At 35.5% G+C, this 27,876-nt stretch overlaps 1 protein-coding gene across 1 annotated transcript; it reads left to right on the plus strand.

Moving 5' to 3' along the window:
• The first annotated feature begins 12,160 nt into the window (after positions 1-12,160).
• OR8D4 (olfactory receptor family 8 subfamily D member 4) lies at positions 12,161-13,394 on the plus strand. The gene is given in 1 exon segment (XM_038004920.2): positions 12,161-13,394. A coding segment is annotated over 1 exon segment (942 nt). The 5' UTR covers positions 12,161-12,452.
• Positions 13,395-27,876: the final 14,482 nt, after the last annotated feature.

The following is a 27,876-nucleotide window of genomic DNA, read 5'->3' on the forward strand; positions in this document are numbered from 1 at the left end:
TTACAGTAAGCTACAAAAAGTAACAGAAACATTGTAGAATGTGATATAAATTGAAATCATGCAAAATATAGACATTTTGATAATCTACTTTGACTTGGCAAAATATGTACTTTTAGCAAAATACGTACTTAGCAAAATACGTATTGCCAAACTTTATTCAGTAATATATAAATGTAACCAGTCAGTGACCCTACATCCACTGGAGTCTATATAATACACTCTAGACCTAATGCTAGGCTTGCCAGGATTGGTGAAGAGAAAACTGAAGGCAAACATTTTTACAAAAAGAGTTTATAATCCACTTCATCCAGCAATCACAGTCTTGGATTCAGTGTTCTGCCTTATTTGATGTACTTCTTCCTATTGCCCATATTGAGTCCTTTCAATTTCTGCTCAGAGTGATCTAAGAACTCAAAACTGAATGATACGGTTTTCTCTTGCCAGGGCAGCAATAAATGTAGCTTTGCTTTAGACTTATTTGATGTCCTTTTTTTGTTTCTTTCTGACAAGATCTCAGCAGCGTTCAGCTCTCACAGCAGTAGGCTGATTAATAAGGAGAATTCTTCATGACCTCCAAAAGAATTATTCACACTTTTGTCCCTCTAGAGAGCTGTTTGTTGTGTTTCTGCCTTAGAGACAGCAGATGGCTGCGTAAGGAGTGGATGTGTGATATACATATATTTGACAAAGAACTAGTATCCAGGATATATGGCGAATTGCTATAAATAAATATGAGAAAGGCTGCTCAAGAGAAAAATGGATAAAACACATGAACAAGACATGTCACAAAAAGAGTATCCAAATGTTCAATATACAAATGCTCATCCTTATATATCATAAACAAATGGAAGATAGTGCAGAAATGCTGAGCAGGTTAGTGGGAAATGGACTCAAGATGAAGAATTATGAAAAAAGACTCATGCCTGTAATCCCAGCACTTTGGGAGGCCGAGGTGGGCAGATCACGAGGTCAAGAGATCGAGACCATCCTGGCCAACATGGTGAAACCCCATCTCTACTAAAAATACAAAAATTAGCTGGGTGTGGTGGCGTGTGCCTGTAATCCCAGCTACTCTGGAGGCTGAGGCAGGAGAATCGCTTGAATCCAGGAGGTGGAAGTTGCAGTGAGCCAAGATCACACCACTGAACTCCAGCCTGGTGACAGAGCGAGACTCTGTCTCAATAAAAAAAGAAAAGAAAAAAAAAAAGACTTGATTTATGTTTCGTAGCAATTTGAAGAGCTTTGGAAATATAGTTCCCCATAAGATACATCTATAAACAGTTTTAGTGAATGTAAAATATTTCCATACCTATCTTATGTCTGTTCTTTTCAGATAAAATTGAACTCAGATAAAATTCTTTTTAAGAAATATGCTTAGTATCTCATTGTATCAGTGTAGAATTAATTCTTCGTGATAGGTAAATGATCAGAGAAACATTGAAGAGAAACCTTTTTAAAAGTATGTGTGGATCAATGTAAAGAGTGTTAAAAAGTAGTTTTAAAAGGGCTTGCATTCTAGTTTCCATTCTGCCACTAACTAGCAATTTTTGTTAATGGAAAAGTAACTGTCTTCTTTGAGCTTTAACTTAAAATGACATGGTTTGATCTGATCTTTCTGGCTCTCTCTAGCTGTAGCTTTGTATGCTATCATTATTTGAAGTCATATGGGACATTACGTCTCTACTGAAAGGAGAATGATACAGTCTGTGTCTTAATTCAGGGTTTAGGGTTTGCATGGCTGAAATCAGGTCAAAGACTAGGCTAGTACCCTCTTTTCTGCTAATACAGGATACCATCTATGTTTTTTAATACTGGAGAAAGAAATCTAATCCTTTATTCCACCATGCTTAATGAGGTCACATTTTTGAATAGAGACAGGACTTCAGTAAATATACTACTTACCACTGAATGTCTTCTTTCTTTTCTTCTGTTTCACACTGTGCATATTTTCTGAAATTATTTTTCACATGATTTTAAAATGTTTTGCTTGTAGGTGTATTTTTCCTATATCATGAACTCTTCAAAGGCATTTTTTCCCCATAGTTGTATCCCTACTGCCTGAAACAGCACCTATCATGCATTAGACAAGATTCACTGAGCAGATAAATTTTCACTGCTCTAACACTCACTAGATATCCTATTATCCATCTTTCTCAGCCCCCTAAATGCAATAGATGGGTATACTTATGAGTTAATTGAAGCAGTGTCTCAAATGTCTGACCTATGGTGTTAGAAAAATGGGAAGGAAGGCTTCACTGTTTACATTCTTCATCCTTACTCTGAGAAATAGGATCTAGTATTTAAATAGTCACTAGAGCAATTTATGTTCTAATTTGATGTCTCCACTCCTCAGTTATTAATATAAATGCTTTCTTTTAGCTATTTTGTCTTCTTTTCCATATCTCCACATATTTAGTGTGATTTCCTACTTTTATTTTGTTTTCTTGAGGGTTGAGATACTCTGAGTTTTCTTTCCCAGGTTATCCTTCCAGATGAAATGTAGATGAGAACTCAAAGGTGGTAAAATCATCTGTAACCACAGCTTTGCATTACAATGAAGTTTGATTCCCTTCTACCTCTCTAAGTGAAGGAGCTGAAGACAGAGTTCCTAAGAAGGCAATTTTTTAAAATTTATGATGAGTTAGCAACAGACAAAGATAAGAAAATATCTTTATTGAAAAAGGTGAGGAGAGGCCAAAGTTGTGAGAAATTGAAAGGACTTAGAATTATTATTGAAAACAAAAGAAAAAAGGAAGAATAGACAACAGCAATATGCAAAAATATTTAGGAAAAAATTCATAAATTATAACATTCTACCACAGCAACTAATTTCCTTTGGCATATTATTTTCCAGGTTCCGTTTATATGCACACATGTTCTACATGGTTTCAATCAAAACATTCTTATTATATGTAACTAGTAGTGTGAACAGTTAGAAACAGACTTTAAAATTATAATGTTAATAAATACATACACTGTCTATTGTATCAATATACAAAAGTATGTGATAACAAAGTTGGGTGTAGATGTGTGCACCTGTAGTCCTAGTAACTTGGGAGAAGGAGGTGGGAGGGTGAGACAAGAAGATGACTTGAGCCCAGGAGGTTGAAGCTTTAGTATGCTATAATCACACCTGTGAATAGCCACTACACTTCAGTATGGGCAACCTAGTGATACCTTGTTTCTAAAAAAGAAAAATTGTGTCAAAACATTTTCCAGTAGTGTGTAGGTGTTTTTCATAGATTGTACTGACACCTACCTTGAAAAATGGGATGGAGTTAGAGGAAGTAGGTGCTTCACATATCTGATCCCCTCACCACTCCCTCCTTCAGAAGCTACCCAGCAAGCACTATTAATAGCAGCAAACACATATGAAACCCTTTATGTTTTGGAAAATACTTCTGTATTTATTTCTTACTTGATCCTTAAAAGAACGTGCAACATTCAAATAGAGGATCTGTTGGTAGTATTATATATCTAGCTTATCAATATTGAAACCTTTGTGAAAACAGGCACAAAATCAGTGGAACAGAGTAGAGAACTCAGAAATTAATCCACGTATGTACAGCTAACTGATTTTTAACAAAGGCACCAAAAACATACATTGGAAAAAGGACACTTTCTTCAATTAACAATGCTGAGAAAGCTGAATATTCATATGCAGAAGAATGAAATGAGATATATTCTTACCATATATACAAATAAACTCAAGATGGATTAAAGACTTCCACGTTAGACCTCAAACTACAAAACTACTAGAAGAAAACATAGGAAAAGTGCTTTAGGACATTAGTCTGGCCAAAGGTTTTATGGGTAAGACTTCAAAAGCACAGGAAACAAAAATAAAAATACATAAATGGGGCTATATTAAACTGAAAAGCTTCTGCACAGCACTAGAAGCAGTCAGCAGAGTGAAGCGATAACCTGTAAAGTGGGAAAAATATTTGCAAACTATTCATCTGACAAGAGACTCAACAACAAAAAGTTAAATAACCTCATTAAAAAGTGGGCAATGGAACTGAATAGACATTTCTCAAAAGAAGACATATTAATGGCCAACAAACATAAAAAATGCTCAAGATTTATGAGAATCATCCGGGTAATACAAATTAAAACCACAATGAAATATTGCTTTATCCCAGTTAGAATGGCTATTAAAACAAAGACAAGAAATAACAAATGCTAGTGAGGATGCAGAGAAAAGGGAACTCTTATACATGGTTGGTAGAAATGTGAATTAGTACAGCCATTGTGGATAACAGTATGGAGGTTCCTTGATAAACTACAAACAGAACTACCATGTGATCCAACAATCCCACTACCGGGTATATATCCAAAGGAAAAGAGATAAGTATGTCAAAGAGGGATCTAAACTTCAATGTTTATTGTAGCACTATTCATAATCAAGATACAGAATCAATCTACATGTCCATCAATAGGTGGATAAATAAGAAAATGTGATATCTATGTGTATATATATGTGTGTGTGTGTACACACACAGTACACATGCATGCACACACACACACGGAATACTATTCAGCCATAAAAAGAATAAAATCCTGTCATCCACAATAACTTGGACGTGTCTGGAGAATGTTATGTTAGGCAAAGTAAGTCAGGCACAGAAAGATAAATAGCACATGTTTTCACTCGCGTGTTGGAACTAAAGACTTATTTTGAGCCCGTGGAAGTAGAGTAGAATTATGGGTATTAGAGGCTGGGAAGAGTAAGGGGAAGGGGAGGATGGAGGGAGGTCCGTCCATGGATACAAAATTATAGCTGGATAGAAGGCATGATTCTAGTGTTCTGTAGTATGGTAGGGAGAATACGGTTGCATGTAATTTAGTGTATATTTGCAGAAAGCTAGAAGAGAGAACTGTGAATGTTCACAACACAAAGAATGATAAATGTTTGAGGAAATAGATATACTAATTACTCTGATTTGAGCATTATACATTGTATAGACATATGGAAATATCACTCTGTACCCCATAAATTATTTCATGCCAACTAAAAATAAAAAGGAAAAAAAAAGTAAGAAAACTTTGGCTTAGAGAGGTGAGATAACTTGTGAAAAGACCACATGCTACTAGTTAATAGCAGAAATGGATCTTAATAAGTTTGGAAAATGAGAAGCCTGTGTGTGCATTCATTTTCTCTCTCCCTCTGACTCTCTCTGTGTATCTGCTCCATCCAGATATTTAGTTAGTAGATTAGTAGGGTCCACAAGAGAAAAGTACAACATGAATCATAAATCATGTCGGTCTTATGATAGATAATTGGGAAAAGTCCAGGGATGATTTTTAAAAACTGGAATCCACTTGGGACTGTATATACATGTGCAAATGTTGTTCCACCTGTAGGGATCTTCAAAAGTAGAAACTATAATATTGTAGCATTAATGATTACAGGATTCACTTGAAAATAATTGAACATAGTCCCAACTGGGGCAATTAAAACTTTTTATAAACAACATAAGCTCTGGAGACCAAGAAGGACAGTGGAATGATTACTAATCTAAATGAGCCAATGTCACTTAGCAGCCGGATTAGGTAGCTACGATCCAAACAATAATTACAAGATCAGGAAAGTCTCATAATAAACTTTTGTCTATCAGGATTGGGATTTCATGAGCAAATCGTTTATTTGATTGTTTCCTGGGACTGTCACCTGGGTACTTGTTTTCTTTTACAGTCATGCATGGCCTAATAACATTTTGGTCAATGATGGAATACATCTATGACAGTGGTTCCATAAGATTATAATACTGTAAATTTACCATATCTTTTCTATGTTCAGATATGTTTAGGCACATAAATACTTGCTATTGTGTTATAATCGCCTGAAGTACTCAGTACAGTAACATGCTGTACAGGTTTGCAGTTCAGGAGCAATAGGGTATACCATAGAGCCTGGGTGTGTAGTAGGTTTTACCATCTAGGTTTGTGTAAATACATTCTACGATGTCCACACAGCCACAAAATTGCCTAAATACTCGTTTCTCAGAATATATCACCATTATTAAGCAATGCATGGCTGTATTTTAAAGTGAAAGCATGTGTCTACCTGCCTCTACTCCACCAGAAATATTCTTTGGCTTGGAGTGGAGAGGCCGTATGCTGGCAGCCCTCACTATCTGAGGCCTTGCTAGTCTGATTCATGGCCAAGAAATGTGTTTCCAAGGCAGTACTATCTCCTGCTCTGTGTAGCTGAAACAGCTGTTCCTGACATCTTTCTGAAGGGAAAGGCACAAAAGGGACACTGTGATCCCTGGGGGAACATATATAAGAATGTGAAGTTTCTCATCCACTTGTTGGGCCTTAGTGAAGCTAATGCTTGTATTAATGAGTGAACAATATCTGTGCAGTATGATTATGGTATATGACCGTATTACCACTCAGATAGTTTTTCATGGCACTTGGATTCCCTATTCTTTTCTTCATCAGGATACCTTCCCAAGGTGTAGGCATATGTCATTAGGACAGGATTCCTTGGTGTGCAGAAGTGGACGATGGCATTTTGCTGCACTACAGGATTTCTCGACTATGTAAATCTCTGAAATGCTTATTCAAATTGAAGATTCCTATTCCCAACCACATACTTGCAGAATCAGAGCTTTGGGGGCTGGGAGGAGGAGGAGTTCTTTTTTTTTTTTTTTTTTTTTTTTTTTTTTTTTACCAGGTGCTCTGCATGACTGCTTTTAGCACACTAACATTTAAGAATCTTTTCCAGAGATAGCACAGATAGCCTGGCACTTAACGATGTTGGGACATGTTGTGGTAGTTCGTTTTTGGAGATGTTCCTTATATTTTTAGACCCTTTATACAGTGGTCAGGTTCTTTGAGGAAGGAATCCACAAGCTCGGGAATTCTAAATCTAGGGATCTTTTGGCTTCTGGGGCTTCTCTCCAAGAATCATTCATATATGTATGCAAACTTTTGAGTTTTATGCATTATTTTTGGAGATAAGAATGATAGAAAGATTTGGAGATATTTCGCTAGCAAGGTGTGCTAGCTTTGTTCTCGGATGGAGCCTTTGCCCCAAATCTGTGTTTCCTTTTCAAATTTCATAGTGTGTGCAAAGTCACCTAGAAGGACAATAAAACTCCTCTTTATCCATCTCCAATATAAGTAGCCAACTTCCTGTTTGCTTTTCTCCTGGGGCAGCAAGGCATGGACTCTTGGGTGAAGGACTCCTAGATTTGCTTCTTGGGTCTGCCGTTTATTAGCTGTGCTGCCTTGAGCAAATATAATGGTCACTCTGGGCTCTGGTAGTCTCACCGGTGAAGTGGAGCTAAATGTTTACCTCATTGAGTGGTAAATTTCCCCAGAAATTTAGTGTCTTTGACATGGTAGACACTGTTGACTATGAGATAATCTGAAGTGGTGTTACAGTTTTTCCCAAAGCCGGATCTGGATATAGCTATTTGCTCCTGAAAATTTGGAGGGTTTAAGTGCATGTGTTATTTTAACAAAGTCACAAAAAGCTCATCCAGGGATCACCAGGCACATTCTTCCAGATGGCCTGGAAAACCATTAGAACTGACTGGAGGGCTGGACTCAGAGTCATTCCCCTGACTCTGCTTCCATCATTAGCAGACACTAGAAACACTGAATCCACTGCTTTCATCCAAGAAACACTTCAGTTTTCCCCAATGTTCTTCACATATTCCTTATGTTTTCTACTTCTCAGTTCCTTTGCTTATACCTTTATTTACATCTTGGATATTCTTTCATATCCTCTCAGCTTAAATGGATCCTCCCCACCTTTGAAGGCATATTTTACAATCTACCTTTCCATGAAGATTGTCCTTATTGCTGTAAATAGTAGTGATCCGTTCCATCTCTGACCTCAAAGTCTACCTACTGCTTATTATACCAAGCACTGTCTATGATGCCTCATTTGTTCAACATTTTAAAATGCAAGCCATGTGTTAGACCATGTGTCTTTCCCCACTGAACGGCAAGGGGCATTCGCATGACTCATCCATGTTAGATTCCCAAAATGATAGGCCAGCTCATGGATAGTTCTTACAAATACATAGGCTGCTGTACCTCAGGAGACAAGAAACCCTTGGGACTACTGGTCTTTATATTTCTTGACACAAAATATCTGAACTGAGAATAAAAGTCATAGCTTCTTGTTAGCTGTTGTTGCTCAGACCCTTAAAGAAGAAGATATAATCAATCCATCTCTACTCCTGAAGTGATGAGTTTAGGAGAAAGAAGAGATACTAACCCACAGTCTTCAGAAGGAAAAAGGTGAGTTTCAGAATTATGTGTTCATATTATAAGGATATTAAAATGTGTTCTAAAATCAATTCCCGATTGTCCCCATGGGTTCTAGAGCTTCTGCATGTTTGAGGCCACTGAGTCACAGAAGTACAAGGAAGAGGCCATGGGCATCCATCTCAGACTCATTTATGCATTGTCCACTCACTTTATCTAAGTATCTTGTGTCTAATATAGGAACTAATCTGTGAAACACCTGCTTTAAAAATATATTTACAATTATATTTATATGGACCTTATAATATATAAAGTACATTCACAGTTATTGTCTCATTTAATTTGCATAACAATCCTTTGAAGTATTTATTATTTTTTACAGACTAAAATATGAAGTTCAGAGAGACTTTATGAGTTAAAAGTTGCACTGTCTTAGAAATGAAAAAGATACTACATCTTTTAACTCGGGATTCAGTGGTCTTTCTGTTACCTCTGTACTAATGGTTTCTTTCTGTAAAAGGGGACAATTCAGATTTGAAAGATTTAGGGAAAAAATCACATTCTAGACTTTTGTTGTCCAGTAATATAGCCGCTAGCCATAGGTGGCTACTGAGCATTTGAAATCTGGCCAGGTATAAAATATACTATGAATTTCAAAGATTTGTATAATAAAAGAACATAAAATATCTCATTATTTTTAAAATATGAATTACATGTTGAAATGATAACATTTTGCATGTACAGCTGGCCTGTGTGTCTGTGGGTTCCACATCTGTGGATTCAACCAACTGCAGATGGAAGATTTTTTTTTAATGGGTGAGTATATCTATACCGAATATGTACAGACATTTTTCTTGCAATTTTTCCCCAAAAAATATACTAAAAGAAATATTAACATAGCGTTTACATTGTATTAGGTATTCTAAGTAATCTAGAGATGATTTAAACTATACAAAAGGATGTTCTTAGATTATATAAAAATATTACACCATTTCAAATCAGGGTCTTGAGCATGCAGGGATTTTGGTATCTGAGGGGGTCCTGAAACCAATATCCCTTGGATATCAAGGTATGACTGAACTGAGTTAAATAAAACATACTACTAAAATGTATTTTTTCTTTTTATTTTGACTTTTTACAAAATGAACTTCTAGGATATTTTAAATTGCCCATGTGTCTGCATTATATGTCTATTGGGCAATGCTGATCTAGCATTTACCTTTGTGAAACACTTTCAATAGTTATAGTTTTAATAATACTGTGAGATGCATTGAAATGTTTAAAAACACTTTTCTTATGCTTTTAAATTGCTAAAAACTATTGGGGTCCTGAATGAGGTCTGAATCAATGTAGTAGATTATTTTGGTCAGAAATACAACCTCATAAATTTGTATCCCTAAGCTAGTCGAGTTTACTGTTTATCGGTTGGTTAAATAAAGCAGATGCCAGTTATCATTGCTTATTTTGTGTGGACTAAGATGGAATGTGTATAATATTTTTTTCTACAAACACAAAAACAATACAATTTGTTGCAATAAGCTATTTGACATGCACATTACACTGCCATGGAATCTCTGAGTTTTCAAATAGGTGGCAAAATACTGAAATGTAAAATTGTACAGTTTCTATTCTTCATCTCAGAAAACTTTCTTTGAGAAGATATCTTCAAAGATGGGTTTTACATAATCAGCTAATGCTTTCTGGCACAAAATGAATCAGAGAGAAAAGTTTAGAGAACGAAACAAGAAAGAAGAAGGATGACTTCAGCTCTAAGAGAAAATAACCGAAAATAGTGCCTCTCAAATGTTAATGTGCTCACAAATCATGTGAGAATCCCACTAAAATGTAGATCCTTACTCAGCAGGTGTGAGGTAGGGCCTGAGACTGTGCATTTCTCAAAAGATCTCTGAGTGATGCTGCCACTACTGGTTCATAGACCACACTGCGTAGCAAGAACCTAAAGCACAGAAATGTTTTAGAAAGTGAGAACATAGGAAAAAGAAACCTAACAGGCTTGAGAAGATGGAAGAAGAGTGCAGAATACTAGAATAAAACAAGGAACATGGGCAGAATAAGACATTTTACTTGGAGAGGGAGCCCAGCAGGAATTACGGGGCACGCAGGAGAATTACATATGAGTTAAGAGTGGTCAGTGTGTTTGTAACACTCAGGACAGATTTAAAAACATGCTTAAAAAAACCCATGCTATTAAAGACAAAAAACTGAGCATATAGGTTTTTTGAACATTACTTTGATAAGGCTCTGTGACTAGACTACACTCCTGGATGCTTATTGGGAAGGAGTAATGGGAAACGAAGACTCCAGGGTATTTCTGTAACAGGCAAAGGGCAATTGGACACTCACTTTTGCACACGACCCTCCATCTCTGTCATTTAGGACAAGAAAGAGCAGATACAAAAGGCACAGTTTCGGTAGAATGGGGAAGCCTGCTCAGAGAATAGCTGTTCCATGACCATGCAGCTCATTTGTTTTAAACTGTGAGAAGGATTTGGGAAATAAGGAGTCACCTACATCCTGGGAACTCAAGCTGCCTAAGGAAGTGTGGCTTGTCCTGTTACAGCAGTAATATATTGGAAACAAGAAGACATGAACAGCCTATTACATAGCCAGGTAGCTGGGCAGAATAACAAAATGCAACCCTAGACATTTGAGCCAGATTCGATGTAATCTTGGGGCAAATATGAGAGTCTGGAGATGGCTCTGTGAGAAGCCCAACACTAAATAAAGGGTCGGCTTTTTCAGAGAAAAGGCCATGATTGACCCCAGAATAGATGATTCCACAATGTGTGCTATGTGGGAGCCTCCAAGTGCAACGCAAACATCTGGGTTGTTTGCATTGCCAGTAGTGGCAGCACTAGTGTGTTATATTGGACTCCATGGCCTTGGCGACAGACGTAGCCTTAGCCCAGAGGACGGCCAGAGATCCAGAAGGTAGAAACAGGTTTGGGAAGTCTGCCATTCTACCATCATCCAGGTTTTTACTCAAGTGTAAGAATAAACTTCCCACCTGGAAATCAATGTATGATTAGATTAAAAATAGAGCAAACACATAAATGAAAATACAGTTTTCTAAAATACATTCTGAGCCATGCTCATGCTATAAAATGTTTTTAAAAAGCATGCAGTTGGCCTATCATCAAGTAAGTTTGATAAATATTGTATTTATAGAGTCCTCCAGGAGGACTGAGACATCCTCCAGTTACAAAACCAGTTTATTTAATTCAGGATGTCTGAAATTATATGATCCTTGGACACTTATTTAAAGTAACACCTTTTAACATCTCCCTGAATGATTCTTTTGCGGAACACCCTTGGAAACCTTGATGTAGAAAATTATAATTCACCTTAATAGTAGATACCTTCTTTATAGGAAATCCTGGAGAAGAGTCAGCCATTGGCAAATGTGTCATTAGCAAAAGTATTCTCATAGTCCTCAGCCTCTTGTTTATGCATCTACTTAACTAATTTACTTTAAGAAACTGTGGAGTCCTAATTAGGGAAAGGGAGTCAGGCTGGTGGGAGCAGGCAAAAGCAAAAAAGAGAAAACAGAGGAGCTACAAGTCTGCTCTTCTTCATGGCCCAGGACACACAGCTCTCCTGCACAAATAACTCAGTCTTCTTGCACCCAACTATCACCAGACACCTGCAAATCAGCTCCCTGCAACCTTGGCGTTATCAGTACTGCACAAAGCCCTCCTCAACAAACAGCATAAACACCACCCTATAAAATTTTCGGCAAGCCTTTGTTTCTTTGCAGTCAGCTTCTGCTGACTAGCTCATTGTCTCCCTGGCAACGTGTTTTCCTACTTTCTCTAATAAGTCTGTCTTCCTTTACCCACAACTGTCTTGCTAAATTATTTTACCCCTGCGCCAGCGGCTGACGTTTCTCCACAACAGAAATGCCCTGGTTTTAAGCATTAGTCTTGTCTCTAACTCTGGAGTTAAAGGTTCTGTCCTTTGCTAAGAGAATTTGTTCCACTGGAGGGTATGGAAAAGTGTGTTTGTGGTTCCTAAAATCTATGGGTAGGTAGATGTTTACTGACTCTATTTCATCGAGTGCTCACTTTTTGGTCTTCATAACACAAAGTCAGTGTTTTCATAGATAGAAATATCTGTGCTATGAGGTATATTAGAGGCAAGCTGGGTTCTACCTGTCTAATCTGACTTTTTCTCTCTCATCTCCACAGATTTCTCAGAGAAGAATGGGTATAAAAAACCGTTCCACAGTGTCTGGGTTTTTGCTATCAGGATTAACTGAACAACCAGAGCTTCAGCTGCCCCTCTTCGGCCTCTTCTTAGGAATTTATACAGTTACTGTGGTGGGAAACCTCGGCATGATCTCAATAATTAGGCTGAATCATCAACTTCATATCCCCATGTACTATTTCCTGAGTAGTTAGTCTTTTTTAGATGTCTGCTATTCTTCTGTCATTACCCCTAAAATGCTATCAGGGTTTTTATGCAGAGACAGATCCATCTCCTATTCTGGATGCATGACTCAGCTGTTTTTTTTCTGTGTTTGTGTTATTTCTGAATGCTACATGCTGGCAGCCATGGCCTATGATCGCTACGTGGCCATCTGCAGCCCACTGCTCTACAAGGTCATCATGTCCCCTAGTGTCTGTTCTCTGCTGGTGGTTGCTGTCTTCTCAGTAGGTTTCACTCATGCTGTGATCCATGGAGGTTGTATACTCAGATTGTCTTTCTGTGGATCAAACATCATTAAACATTATTTCTGTGACATTGTCCCTCTTATTAAACTCTCCTGCTCTAGCACTTATATTGATGAGCTTTTGATTTTTGTCATTGGTGGATTTAACATGGTGGCCACAAGCCTAACAATCATCATTTCATATGCTTTTATCCTCACCAGCATCCTGCGCATCCACTCTAAAAAGGGCAGATGCAAAGCCTTTAGTACCTGTAGCTCCCACCTGACAGCTGTTGTTATATTTTATGGGTCTCTGATGTCCATGTATCTCAAACCCGCTTTTAGCAGTTCACTCACCCAGGAGAAAGTATCCTCAGTATTTTATACCACTGTGATTCCCATGTTGAATCCTCTGATATATAGTCTGAGGAACAAGGAAGTGAAAAATGCCCTGATGAAACTTTTAAGAAGAAAAATACCTTTATCTCCATGACAAATATGCTCTTTATTAAGATCTATTTATGTATTCATAATCACAATTAGATGTATACATTTATACCTTGACTCTTTAAAAGTAATTTGAGGGCCAGGCACAGTGACTTACGTCTGTAAATCCGGCACTTTGGAAGGCTGAGGTGGGTGGATCATGAGGTCTGGTGTTCAAGACCAGCCTGGTCAAGATGGTGAAACCCCATCACTACTAACAATACAAAAAAATTAGCTGAGCATGGTGGCAGGCACCTGTAATCCCACCTACTTGGGAGGCTGAGGCAGGAGAATCACTTGAACTCAAGAGGTGGAGGTTGCAGTGGGCTGAGATTGCACCATTGCACTCTAGCCTGGGTGACAAGAGTGAAACTCTGTCTCAAAAAAAAAAGTAATTTGAAATCAGATGAAATTACTTATATTTAGATTAGTAAATACATGCACAGATAATCACATTAATAAAATGTGAAACAACATATATGAAAGTGAAAAGTAAAAAATATTTTCAATTTAAAGCTAATACCATTGCTGTAATTGAACAACAATTTTTACCTTTAGTTTCCTGAATCCAAGCCCAAAAGGAAATCATCATCATGGTGTAAAGCATAGTTATATCAGAAGAAAACCACAGCTAATTTAAAAAAAAATGAGCAACATGATGGAAATTATGACAACAATTTTATAATAACCGTGGGAGAATTTTTCTTGATTGTTTCCTGTGAAGGGCTTATTGGAAGCCAATATTGTCTTAAAGTGTAATTCAATGAAGAAGATTCAACAAAGGACTAAGCTAATATGGTCTCAGTATTGGGCAAATGTTGATCCAAAAATAAGACTTACAATGTCTAGATGAAGAGATAATGTTTATAATCTTATTAAAATATCTTGTTTTTTTCAGCATGACCAGTTTATGTGCAGTATTTTATAACTTTGTTTCTTTTGAGTTGGTATTTTCTTTGTAAGCTGTAACTAGGTGTCTTTAATTTCCTCCACATGTTTTAAGATAAACACAATGAAAAAGTTTATGATTTTTAAGAATGAACTCATACAATCAACCAAGATAGTACGCTGTATGGGGAATGTGATGTATTAGTTAATTCATTTGTTCAGCATATGCTTATCATGGACATCATGTGCCAGGCACTGTCCTGAGTGTTGGAATATTATGGTGAATATGATAGACAAGGTATCGCTTTACTTTTAGGGGGTGAAAAAGATGATAGGCAATACAGAAGTAATTCAATGAGCAAACATAATAATTATAGATGTAGATGAGTCCTTCGGAAAAAATGAGTTATGTTTCAGAGAAAAGTTATGTAATTTTCATTGGGTCAAATTCTACTCTCAATAGAGTTCTTTGAAGAATGGACATTTGAGATGAAACGTAAAAAAGATGATCCATCATGACCAAGAGGGATTTATCCCAGGGATGCAAGGATGGTTCAACATACATGAATCAATCAATATGTATATATCATATCATCAGAATGAAGGATAAAAACCATATGATCATATCAATTGATGCCGAAAAAGTATTTGATAAAATTCAACCATCCTTTCAGGATAAAAACCCTCAAAAACTGAATATAGAGGAAACATACAGCAACATAATAAAAACCATATATGACAAATCCACAGTAAATGGGGAAAAGCTGAAAGCCCTTCCTCTAAGATCTGGAACATGACAAGGATGCCCACTTTCACCACTGTTTTTCAACATAGTACTGGGAGTCTCAGCTAGAGGAATCAGAAAAGAGAAAGAAATAAAGGACATTCAAATTGGAAAGGAAGAAGTCAAATTAACCTTGTTTGCAGATGATAATAATCTAATATTTGGAAAAACCTGAAGACTCCACCAAAAAACTATTAGAACTGATAAATTCAGTAAAGTTGTAGGATACAAAATCAACATAAAAAATCAGTAGCATTTCTATATGTCAATAATGAAAAAAATTTTAAAAAATAATCCCATTTACAACAGCAACAAATAAAATTAAATACCGAGTAATTAACCAAAGAAGTGAACGATCTCTGCAATCAAAACTAGAGAACGCTGATGAAAGAAATTGAAGAGGACACAAAAAATGGAAAGATATTCTATGTTCATAGATTGGAAAAATCAATATTGTTAAATATTGTTAAAATGTCTGTACTCCCCAAAGCAATCTACAGATTCAGTAAAATCCCTATCAAAATACCAATGACAGTATTCACAGAAATAGCAAAAACAATTCTTACACCACAAAACACCCAGAATAGCCAAAGCTATTCGAGCAAAAAGAACAAAACTGGAGAAATAACATTACCTGACTTTAAATTATACTATAGAGCTACAGTAACCAAGACAGCATGATACTGGCATAAAAACAGACACATAGACCAATGGAATGGAATAGAGAACCCAGAAATAAATCCACACATCTACAGTCATTTTCTACAAAGGTACCAAGAATATATACTGGGGAAAAAACCAGTCTTTAAAATAAATGGTGCTGGAAAAACTGGATATCCATATGCAGGAGAATAAAACTTGACCCCTGTCTCTAGCCTTATACAAAAATCAAATACAAATGGATTAAGTACTTAAATCTAAAACCTCAAACTATGAAACTACTACAAGAAAATATTGGGGAAACACTCCAGGACATTGGTCTAAGCAATAATTTATTGAGAAATACCCCATAAGGGCACGCAAAGCAAAAATGGGCAAATGGGATCACGTCAAGTTAAACAGCATCTGTACAACAAAGAATGCAATCAACAAAGTGGCAAGACAACCCACAGAATGGGAGAAAATATTTGCGAACTACCCATCTGACAAGGGATTAATAACCAGAATAGCTCAAAACAACTCTATAGGAATAAAACCTAATAATCTGATTAAAAATAGGCAAAATATTTCTCCGAAATTCAAGCAATAACAAATGCTGATGAGGGCATGGAGCAGGGAGAACCCCCTTACACTTTTGATGGGAATGTATACTACTACAACCACGATGGCAAACAGCCTAAAAGTTTCTCACAAAACTAAAAATAGAGCTACCATAAGATTCAGCAATCCCACTGCTGGGCATATACACAAAAGAAAGGAAATCAGTATGTCAAAGAGCAATTTGTACTCCCATGTTTATTGCAGGACTGTTCATAATAGCCACGTAAGTGTCCATCAACAGATGAATGGAAAAAGAAAATGTGGTACCTATAAACAATAAAGAACTATTAAACCATAACAAAGAATGAGATTCTGTCATTTGCAATGACATGGATGGAACTGGAGATCATTATGTTGCATAAAATAAGTCAGGCACAGAAAGACAAACATTGCATGTTCTCACTTATTTGTGGGAACTGAAAGTTAAAACAATCGAACTCATGGAGATAGAGCACAGAAGAGTAACTACCAGAGTCTGAGAAGCTCACTGGGTAGATGAGAGGGAGTTAGGGATGATTAATGGGTAAGAAAAAAATTAGAAAGAATGAATAATTCCTAGCATTTGATAGCACAACAGAAGGACTATAGAAAATAATAATTTACTTTTACATTTTTAAATAATTAAAGAGTATAATTAAATCATTTGTAAGAAAAAGGATAAATGCTTGAGGGGATGGATGCCAAATTTTCCATAATGTAATTATTATGTATTGTGTGCCTGTACCAAAATCTCTCATGTACGCCTTAAGTATATATGCCTACTATTTACCGACAAGAAATATTAAAACATTAAAAAAAATTATGGGGCATTTAGAAACAACTGCTGGGGAAATCAGAGTGTCAGGATGGCAGCCATTTTTTCCCAAAAGTACAACGAATATAATTTTAAAATATAATTAATATATATTTATTAAAACTTATGCTCTCCAGAGAAAATCTCTTTGTTTCTATCCATGCTTTATAAGAACTTAGTATATAAATCTCTGGGGAAAAAGTCAACAAATTCAAAAAACAGAAATGCCTTTAACCACAGCATAATAAAATTTGAAATTAATATGTGCAGTTTAAACACACCAACCCTATATTTTATATATAAATTTTTTAAAAGTCTTCTAAATAGAGTCAAAAAAGAATTCTTAGAATTAACAAAAACTCAAATAAATGAGAAACTTCCACATTGGGCATGAAGAATAACTGAGATCAGGTTAAGTTCCTGCCATAAACAACCAGAAACAAAAAAAATATATATTTAAAAAATACTGCTTGGACACATTGGCAATAGGTAGGCTGAGTATGATCCCTGATAGAAGAGAAACAACTGAGGTGAGTCTTATAATCACGTTGATTTTTCTCCCTATTGGCACTTTCTAGACTATAACTCAGAGAAGGGAATCCTTAACAGAGCACAGCAGTCTTACTGTGTTGAGGAGAGTTTGGGGAGGTGAAGGCACTTAGACTATTTGATACACACCTTCAGAGAGGAGGGGCATTATACAGAGGAAGAACTCTATAAATTCTCATAGGAAGTTACCTTAAGTGTTTGACTGAACACCAATGTTCAAGGTAGAACCCCACAAGGCCTAGCAAATAACAGCTGGGAATCTGTAAGGTAAAAGCTTCTCAGAGCTCACAACCAATTGATCTTTTCATTTGACAAAATTGATCATCCATTTATGTAGAAAATATGTTTGCAAAGCAGGAAATGGCGTATGATAAAAGCTTTAAAATTATTAAAAATCTATGTATTACTTCTCTACAATGACTTGAAAGTCTTACTAAAATGGAGCAACTTTAAGAGAAAATTTGTATTGAGTCAAAGAGGTATTTAAAGCACAAATAAAAACTTTGAAAGAAATTGTTTCCAAAAGAGGATCCAAGCCTATGTCACTGGTGAATTCTGTAAAAAGCATCAAGAAGTAAATTTTCCAGATATAGAAAATCTTGAGAGGACCTCCTGTTTAGTAGGTGTAATTCTGATACCAAAATCTATCCAGATTTCTTGAAAAGTGAAATCTGAAGACTGATTTCACCAATATAGATGTAAACGTCCTAAAACCATCACTAACAAACCAAAGCAATGGTACATTAAAACGTCACCCAGAAAGTCTAGAATTTGTGTAGTTAAGCAATCTATCAAATTTATTTCATATAAATTGATTCTATTAGAAAATATTGATAATCTTAATATTTTTCTTATTTCCATAAGTTTTGGGGGAACAGGTGGCATTTGGTTGCATGAGGAAGCTCTTTAGTGAGATTTTGGTGCACCCATCACCCAAGCAGTATATACTGAACCCAATTTGTCATCTTTTATTCCTCAGCCCCTTCCACCCTTTCCCACTGAGTGTCCAAAGTCTATTGTATCATTCTTATGCCTTTGCATCCTCATAGCTTAGCTCTCACTTGTGAATGAGAACATACAATGTTTTATTTTCCATTCCTGAGTTAGAAAATGTTGATAATCTTAATAATTGCCTTGTGTTCTTCCAAGTTCTGATTTGAAACAAAGCAATAACCACCAAAAAACCTTTCAATAGCTTTAATCATCTAATAATAAAAAGATCTTACTTCAACAAAGAAAAAAGCCATATTTAATATTAAAATGAGAGACTCAAGACAATAATGTTTGCTATCACCATTGTTATCTAATATTTTCTGGATTTACAGCTAATTTTGAACCGGTGAAACCTATGTAAATGTACTATTTTAAAAACAAGTAGAGCTTAGTCATACTGGTAGGAGAATTGACAGAATCTTCAATGGAATTGAATCAAAACTGTTAAAACAAAGTTATATATATATATATATATAGAAAAACTTAGTAAATTTAATTTTTTTTTAAAGAAATGAAGTCTCAGTAAGTTGCCCAGACTTGTCTTGAACTCCTGGCCTCAAGCACTTCTCCCACCTTGACCTCCCAAAATATAGCTTTTTTTGTTTTTATGGAAGAAAACTTTAGCTCTTCACTTAAGAAAATCTATAGATTTAAATAGAAAATTTAAAAACAAAGGAAAATTTTGAATAAAGCAATCCATTCCGGGTGATATAGGATGAACATTGGGATGGGTGAAGTCTTTTTAAACAGAAAAAACAAACAATAGAATAATATTTAAAAGACAAAAAAGCAATTTTTGACTGCTAACAGTTAAGAACATAATGTATATAAATTATAAATATACATATCAACACATTATATTCAAATGCACATTTATCTATTTATATGTACATACACATACTTATATACATGTTATATGTGTTGTGTTTTTGTATGTGCAAATAGAGCTATATTCTTAATAAATAACTCATAATTTAGACAAATGCTACAAAAGTAAATGTTGTATGGGAAATCTGGGCAAAGAATAGAAAAGACATTAACATCAACATGAAAGTCATGGAAGAATTTTTAAAAGGCAAAGAAATGCTTATCCTTAATGATTAAAATGCATATGAAAATAAGATTTTTTAGAAAACTCAATTGAAAATGGTGTAGAAATTGATAATATTTATTGGTGGAAAGACTGATGGGATTGAATATCTCACATATACCTCACCTCTATGTAGTTTCTCAAAATCAGTCTATACAAACTATTCAGTAGAATTTACATGTCTCTGAAGGATCTTTCTAAGACATCAGCAAATTTGAGGATTTTGTGCAGCATATAATTTACCTTATTAATATGTGTTAACTATTATTCACTATTTAAATGACCTTTTAAATATTTAACAACAATAGTTGTGCAAAAAGCAATTCATAATTAGCAATTAGTAGAGTCAAATTGCTAGCCAAATTAGTAGACTAAAGTGAAATCTAGGCATAGGTTTGAAGTGGTTGGCTGGACTTTTACTTTTTCAGAGAATCTTTTTACATTTAAAGTTTTATCTGTATTTTAGGATTATAAAATATAAAATATATTTTTATAAAATATTGAACAAGAGAAAGACAAGAAAAAAGAACTTTAGAGACAAATTATTTCAAATGTAATGTTTGAATTATGAAACTACGACGTGGTGATGAGGGAGCATTTAATTTATCCTACCGGGATGTCTTACTTTGGTGACTGCCCTTTCAAGGCCTTGATGCTGGGTGTGGTCCCCGGCGACTCTTGACTTTGGAAAGCACCAGAGGTTCGGCTGCCCGGGCCCTGGCATTTTCCTCCTACTCTATCAATAAATCCTTTCTCACCAGAACTCGCCAACTTCAATTCTCCAAGGTTGTCTCATGGGCCTGATGAAATCGTTGCAGTCTTAGAATGCATTTTGATTTGAATTTATATATCTATGATTACTACAAGGATATCTTAAATAGGAAGCTGCAGGTGAGTGAACCACAGCTATTTCATGTATTTTTAAACTTTTTCTCATTCAGGTGGAGGTGTTCAAGCCTGAAATTATCCACTGAAAAATTCAGTGTGGAGTTTAGTCCTGGCCATGCCACTAACTGACCTTGTGAGCTCAGTGTGCTGTTTCACTTCTCTGCGCCTTGACTTTATTATAATACAGTCTAATACCATTTTTTTTTCCTAATATGGTCTCTCCACTTTTAGGATGAAGAGTAAGATTTAAAATTAGACTAAGGGTTTCCTCTTTAAATAGAATAATTAAACAAAAGATTTAAGCATCTGTAATTCTACTAGGTAAAGGACGATTTCCAAATTTTAAATTATTACTCAAATTGAATGTTCAAATGCCACTGCTGGACGCCTCTAAAGTCTGTGTGTAATTTCCTCATTTCCCTGATCATAAACCTTTCCTAAAATAGAAACTCTTTAATATGACATTTAAAGTTGAGGCCACAGTCTGCCATCTGTTTACTTTTCCAGTGTTATCTCTTATCACAATTTCTATTTCAAACTGGACATTTTGATGTGATTCAGATATATTCTCAGAATATTTTGTCTGTTCCTTCTTTCTGAAATGTATAAGCTCTGTCCCACCCTCATTTCTGACGGTTAAAAATCCTTTCCAAATTTCAAGATACAGCCACCATTATATGTATATTCAAGATACTGCTACCTGGCATCTTCTAGGCACCAGGCTAAAAACTTTTTATACATCAGCTGATTTTATGCTTAAACCAACCCTACAGAGTACATGTTATTCTCATTTTACAGTTTGTAAAATTGCAAGGGAGGAGTCATTGCCTACCACATACAGATTCAATTCAGAACAATTAGAGACTTTGCCCAGGAGTTCACAGTTAATGGGTGGCAAAGTCGGGGTTTGTACAAATGGCTCTGGGCCTCAAAGCATATGCTACCCTCTTTCTGAAAGCTCACTTCCATAGAGTTAGCAAATTGAGCACCTACTAGATGACCGGTATAGAGATCCTTAGATGAAGGACACATACTCCTACCCCCACGGTCTCACCATCCTCACATTTCCAAGAAGGAGGAGTTTCTTCCTTTCAGCAACACTATGTATTTTATCTGTTAGAGACATTTCTTATATTTTAAATGTATTCTTAATTTTTATTTTATTAATTTATCAAAGTGATTATTTCTTTACCTTTATATCTAAGATTTAAGAGGGTAGAGATCTTAAATAACATATTCACCAATTCTTTTGGTTGCTGGTATTCTCTGCTTTAAACAAAATATTGAGAATAAATGATCACTGAATTGGATGGAATAGAAAATTCACACATGTATGTACAGAATTGTGCATATGTATGTTGAAGAAAAAAACAGTATGTCGGTTAAAAATAAAAAAAAAATACATTTGTGTTTCTAGTGACATGACTTATTACCGTGAAGTCTCCATCATATCCATGGAAAGATTCAGGTGTGATTCGCTGGAGTAAATTTTCCTCCTTTAGTCTCACCTGTAACAGAGAGTCTGCTTAAATTCGGACAGAGGCTAACCAAATGTCAAGCCTTATATATTGACATATCTTGAATTATTTGGTACTAAAAATATCTCTGAGGAAAATTGGGTACATTTTATCATTTTCATTTTACAGACAGGAAAACTAAATTTGAGAGATACTAAGTGAATTCCCATGGCCATATATATTTTAGTGCAAAGGCTGAAGTACAATCCAGGTTTTCTAATGTAGTTTTTATAAGAATAGGTTTTTGTGAGACTGTTCAAAGGAGCAGAAGTCCAAATTAGTGCATTCTCTGGTGGTCTAGTCAGGACGTCACGTCTAATACTTTCAGGTTTTGTGTCTGATCTTACAAAATATTTCACAATAGACAAAGATAATTGAAGCTCCTGACCATATTATGATTTTCCAAATAACTGTTTAGTGTAAGTGAGACATTGATAAAGCATCTGAAGTAGCATCAACTCATTGTTAACACAGCTAAACTTGCAGATTATTAAAATAGAGCTTGATTTTTCTTAGCATTCAGAAGAACTTTCTATGATGACGGGAATATTCTACATGTGTACTATCCAACACAGTAGTTGCTAACCACATAGGGCTATTGAAAGCACTTGAAATATGGCTAGTGCAACTTAAAAAAGTGATTTTTAAATTTAATTTAATGAAAAAACTATTTTAAATCAATGAATTATCATTGTACATAATTATGGTATGCAAAGTGATAGGATATATATTAATATATAATACATTATTGTTAACTATAGTCACTATGCTATGCAATAGATCTAACAAAATTTATTTATCCTGTCTAACTGAAACTTTGTATCCTTTCACCAGCATCTTCCCATTTATCCCTCCCCTTACCTCTGTTAACTACTTTTCTACTCCCTGCTGCTATGAGTTTGATTGTTTTAGATTCCACATGTAAGTGGGAACATGCAATATTTGTCTGTGTGCCTAACTTATTTCATTTAATATAATGTCCAGATTCATCATTTTTTTTTTGCAAATGATAGAATTTTCTTTTTAAAGACTGAATAGTATCCCATTGCTAATGTATATCACATTTTCTTTATCCATTCCTCCATTGATAAACACTTAAATTGCTTCCAAATCTTGGCTATTGTGAATAGTGCTGCACTGATCATGAAAGCACAGGTATCTGACATACTGATTTGAAATCCTTCAGATATAGATCCAGAAGTGGAATTGCTGGATCATATGATATTTTTATTTTTAATATTTTGGGGAACTTCTATACTGTTTTCCATAATGGCTCTACTACATTCCTACCAAAAGCATACAAGGGTTCCCTTTTCTCCACATCCTCACAACCCTGGTTATCTTTGTCTTTTTGATAATAGCCGTTCTGACAAGTGTAGGTGATCTCTCATTGTGGTTTAAATTTGCATGTAGTTTTAATCTGAGGATTAGTGATGTTGGGCATTTTTTCATATATCTGTTGGCCATTTGTTGGCCATGTCTTCTTTTGAAAATTGTCTATTCAGTTCCTTTGCTCATTTTTGAAATCAGGTTATTTGTTTTCTTGCTATTGAGTAGTTTGGATTCCTTTTATATTTTAGATATTAATTCCTAACCAGATGCTTGGCTCGCTGATATTTTCTCCCAGTCCATAGGTTGTCTCTTCACTCTGTTGTTTCCTTTGCTATGCAGAAGCTTTTGTGTTTGATGTAATACAATCTGTCTGTTTTTGCTTTTGTTGCCTGAGCTTTTGGGGTCAGTTTCAAGAAATCATTGGCCAGGCCAATGTCATGTAGTTTTCTCCCTATCTTTTCTTTCAGTCATTTTAGAGTATCTGGTCTCATGTTTAAGTGATAAATCTATTTTGGGTTGATTTTTGTGGATGGTGTGAGAGGAGGGTTCAATTTCATTCTTTTGCATATGGATATCCATTTTCCCAACACTCTTTATTGCAGAGACTGCCATTTTTCTATTATAGTTTGTTCTCTGGATAGTTCCTACTGAATGTGTGTGTGTTTCCTTTTCTCTCTTGTTCTAACTTGCCACATATTAGTCTCCAGGTTATTTATTGTTTTATTCAAAGAAAGAGTTTTTTTGTTTAATTATATTCATAGTTTTTGTTTTTGTTTTTTTGGAGTGCTGCTGGAGTGGGAGAGGTATTCTACTGTTGTCTCTTTATATTTTTCCTTTTTATAGGGTCTTTTGTGAGACTCTTAATTTACATATTTTTCTTCTTTTTATTTTCAGATACACTAAATGGTGCTTATCATTCTCTTCTTACTCCTTTGTCTTCTGTCTGCAGAATTTTTGTTTTGTTTTGTTTTGTTTTTTTAGACAGGTCTCACTCTGTCACCCAGGCTTGAGTGCAGTGGTGCAATCTCTCTTTATAGCCTCAAACTCCTGGGCTCAAGCGATCCTCCTGCCAGTTCTGAGTAGATACAACTGCAGGTGCATGCCACCAAGCCTGGCTAATTTTTAAATTTTTTGTAGAGACGGAATCTCACCATGTTGCTCAGGCTGGTCTTGAACTCCTAGGCTCCTGCCTCAGCCTCTCAAAGTGTTGGAATTATAGGCATGAGCCACCACACCTGGCCTGCAAATTTTGATATGTGGTTTCTAACTAACTATATTTTAACTTTACATTTGAATTTTAGTTGAATTTTTTAAACTGAAGAGTTAGTGAAAATGTATTTTAAAATTTCTTGGTGGATTCATTTTAACTAATTTTTCACTACCAATCTGTAATGGTATAGCATATACTCTGCCATTTGGAATTTATTCAAATTTTTTGTTACATACTACGTGGCATTTTGGGGGAAAGACACATGAGTATTTGAAAACAATATCACTTTCTGTTTTGGGAAGCTCACTGTTTTATGGATTTATTAGTTCAGGCTGGTCAACAGTGTTATTTAAATTCTGTATACACTCACTGATTTTTTGTTTATATAATATAGTAGATTTTGACATCTGGACTTATTTTTTTTTTTCTTATAATTCAAATGCACTTTTCTTTATATAGCTTGAAACTACACTGTTAAATTTATAACTCTCCAAGACTGTTACATCTTTTTGTAAGATGATATCTTTTCTCAATACCTGTTAATAAAATATGTATAATTAATCCTACTTCATGTTATTATTCCAGTTGCTTCTTCTCTAACCATTTTCCTGGTTAATATTTTCCTAGCCCTTCATTTATTGAATTTGTATTCAATTTAGGTTCACCATTTTTATTTAAATAGATGAATATTTATGTTATGGGAAACTTGATTCTCCAAGACAGCAAATTATATTTATCAAGTAAGAGAAATGTTAACCTTAACAGATGGGTTCATTCATTTTTCTTTAATATTCTGGCTCAACAACCAGAATGCTACAAAGATTAAATGAAGAATGACAGTATCATGTACCACTTTATGCTAATAGGTTTGACAATTTAGAAGACATGGGCAAATTCCTTGAGAAATACAACTTACGGAAAGTGATGCAAGTTTTTAAAAAAATCTTGCTTTATTGTTCATGATAAAGTCAGCTGTGGGTGGAGTCAGTTTTCCAGTGTCCCTTGAGGTCAGAAGATATCCACATGCTTAAGCAACCTGCCTTACTTGCTGAAAAGGAATTTCAGCATAATTGGCTATCAAGAAACAGTATGTTGATTGTACACACTATTATTTGAAGAGTTTCTAGAAATTTTATGAATAAAAGTAGTTTTTTGAACACTGACATTTGACAGACTCATTATGCTATATGTATTATGGAACATAACCTGAGAAAAATATTTCTGTTGGTGAAATATGAGTGGTTTTTATATTCCAGCAGAGGCTGTAGAAATGTGGTAAAGAGTCTATTTTCAGGAATGATTTTTATAGTTCATTACTCAGGTGCATTTTGCTTAGTGTGAGGAAGAGATGGAATTGTTCTCTTTTAAACCACTGCTTCACTGAAACTGCTGTTACCATTGGTAGTCACTTCTGGAACCACAATCCACCGCCACAACGGGAGAATACAGAAGAAAAGACCGCAGTCTGAGTATGACCTTTATAGTTTGGCTTATCAGAAAAAAAGCTCTTGGTAGAGTTCCTCTAGACCTTTTTCTGTTTGTTAAAAGGTCCAAATACAGTTGTATGTCAATTAATTTTATAATTATGTTCCTTTCACAATTCCCTTGTTTTTAACAAGCAATTTTCTTTTAATACTATTGATGCACTCTAGGAGCCTTTGGTTGTCAAATATGCTTACACAAACAAACCTTATATCTCAATTTTGTTTCCACGTTTGGCACTTTTGAGAATGCTGAGAATGTAGATTTTCTGATGAGGCTCTACCTCTTTCCAGGACAAGCCTAGATTTTGGATGAGTCTTACATGCTGCATTTGGAAGTACAATGGACTCCTCTGTTTACTGGACTTTTGGGGTCTACTTTTAAAAATAAATATTGGTTTTACTTGATAAATTATAATTGTATATATGTATGAGATACGATGCAATGTTCTGATACATGAATACAATGCAGAATGAGTAAATCAAGCTAATTAATTATCCATCGCTTCACTTACCCTATTATTTTTTACGGTGAGTCATTTTTGAGCAACACCCCAGGTGCATTTCTAGGTCCTCTAGGCCTACATAGTGGATATCCTTGAGATACAGTCACTTGCTTGTATAATACACACACACCACACACACACACACACACACACACACCTATATTCTTTCTTTCTTCCTCTTCTTCCTTTCTTTCCTTTTTCTTCTTCCTTCCTTTCCTTCCTTTCTTCCTTCCTTCCTTCCTTCCTTCCTTCCTTCCTTCCTTCCTTCTTCCTTCCTTCCTTCCCTTCCTTCCTTCCTTCCTTCTTCTTCTTTCTTTCCTTTCTTTCTTTCTTTCTTCTTTCTTCTTTCTTTTCTTTCTTTCTTTCTTTCTTCTTCTCTTTCTTTCTTTCTCTGTCCTTTCTTTCTTCTTTCCTTTCTTTCTCTTTCTCTTCTTGTCTTTCTTCTTTCTTTCTTTCTTTCTTTCTTTCTTTCTTTCTTTCTTTCTTTCTTTCCTTTCTTTCCTTTCTTTCTTTCCCCTCTCTTTCTTCTTTCTTTCCTTTCTTTCTTTCTTTCTTTCTTTCTTTCTTTCTTTCTTTCTTTCTTTCTTTCTTTCTTTCTTTCTTTCTTTCTTTCCTTCTTTCTTTCTTTCTTTCTTTCTCTTTCTTTCTTTCTTTCTTTCTTTTTCTTTCTTTCTTCTCTCTCTCTCTCTCTCTCTCTCTCTCTTTCTTTCTTCTTTCTCTCCTTTTTTTTTTTTTGAGATGGAGTCTCACTCTCTCATCCAGGCTGGAGTGCAGTGGCCTGATCTCAGATCACTGAAAACCTCTGCCTCCCAGGTTAAAGCGATTGTCCTGCCTCAGCCTCCCTGAGTAGCTGGGATTACAGGCATGCGCTACCATGCCCAGCTAATTTTGTGCTTTTAGTAGAGAGGGGGTTTCATCACGTTGGCCAGGCTTGTCTCGAACTCCTGACCTCGTGATCTGCCTGCTTTAGCCTCCCAAAGTGCTGACATTAGAGGCGTGAGCCACCGTGCCCAGCCTTTTCTTTCTTTTTTTGTATGAGACAGAGTCTCGTTGTGTTGACCAGGCTGGTCTGGAACTCCTGGGCTTGTGCAATCCTTCTACCTCAGCCTCCTAAGTAGCTGGGGTTATAGGTGTGCACCCACTGCACCTGGCTTACATTTTCTTTTATCCTGGCTTGCTCTATTTTGCAAGAACACAT

Source organism: Chlorocebus sabaeus, chromosome 1 (assembly GCF_047675955.1).
Source record: "Chlorocebus sabaeus isolate Y175 chromosome 1, mChlSab1.0.hap1, whole genome shotgun sequence".
Taxonomy (NCBI): Eukaryota; Metazoa; Chordata; class Mammalia; order Primates; family Cercopithecidae; genus Chlorocebus; species Chlorocebus sabaeus.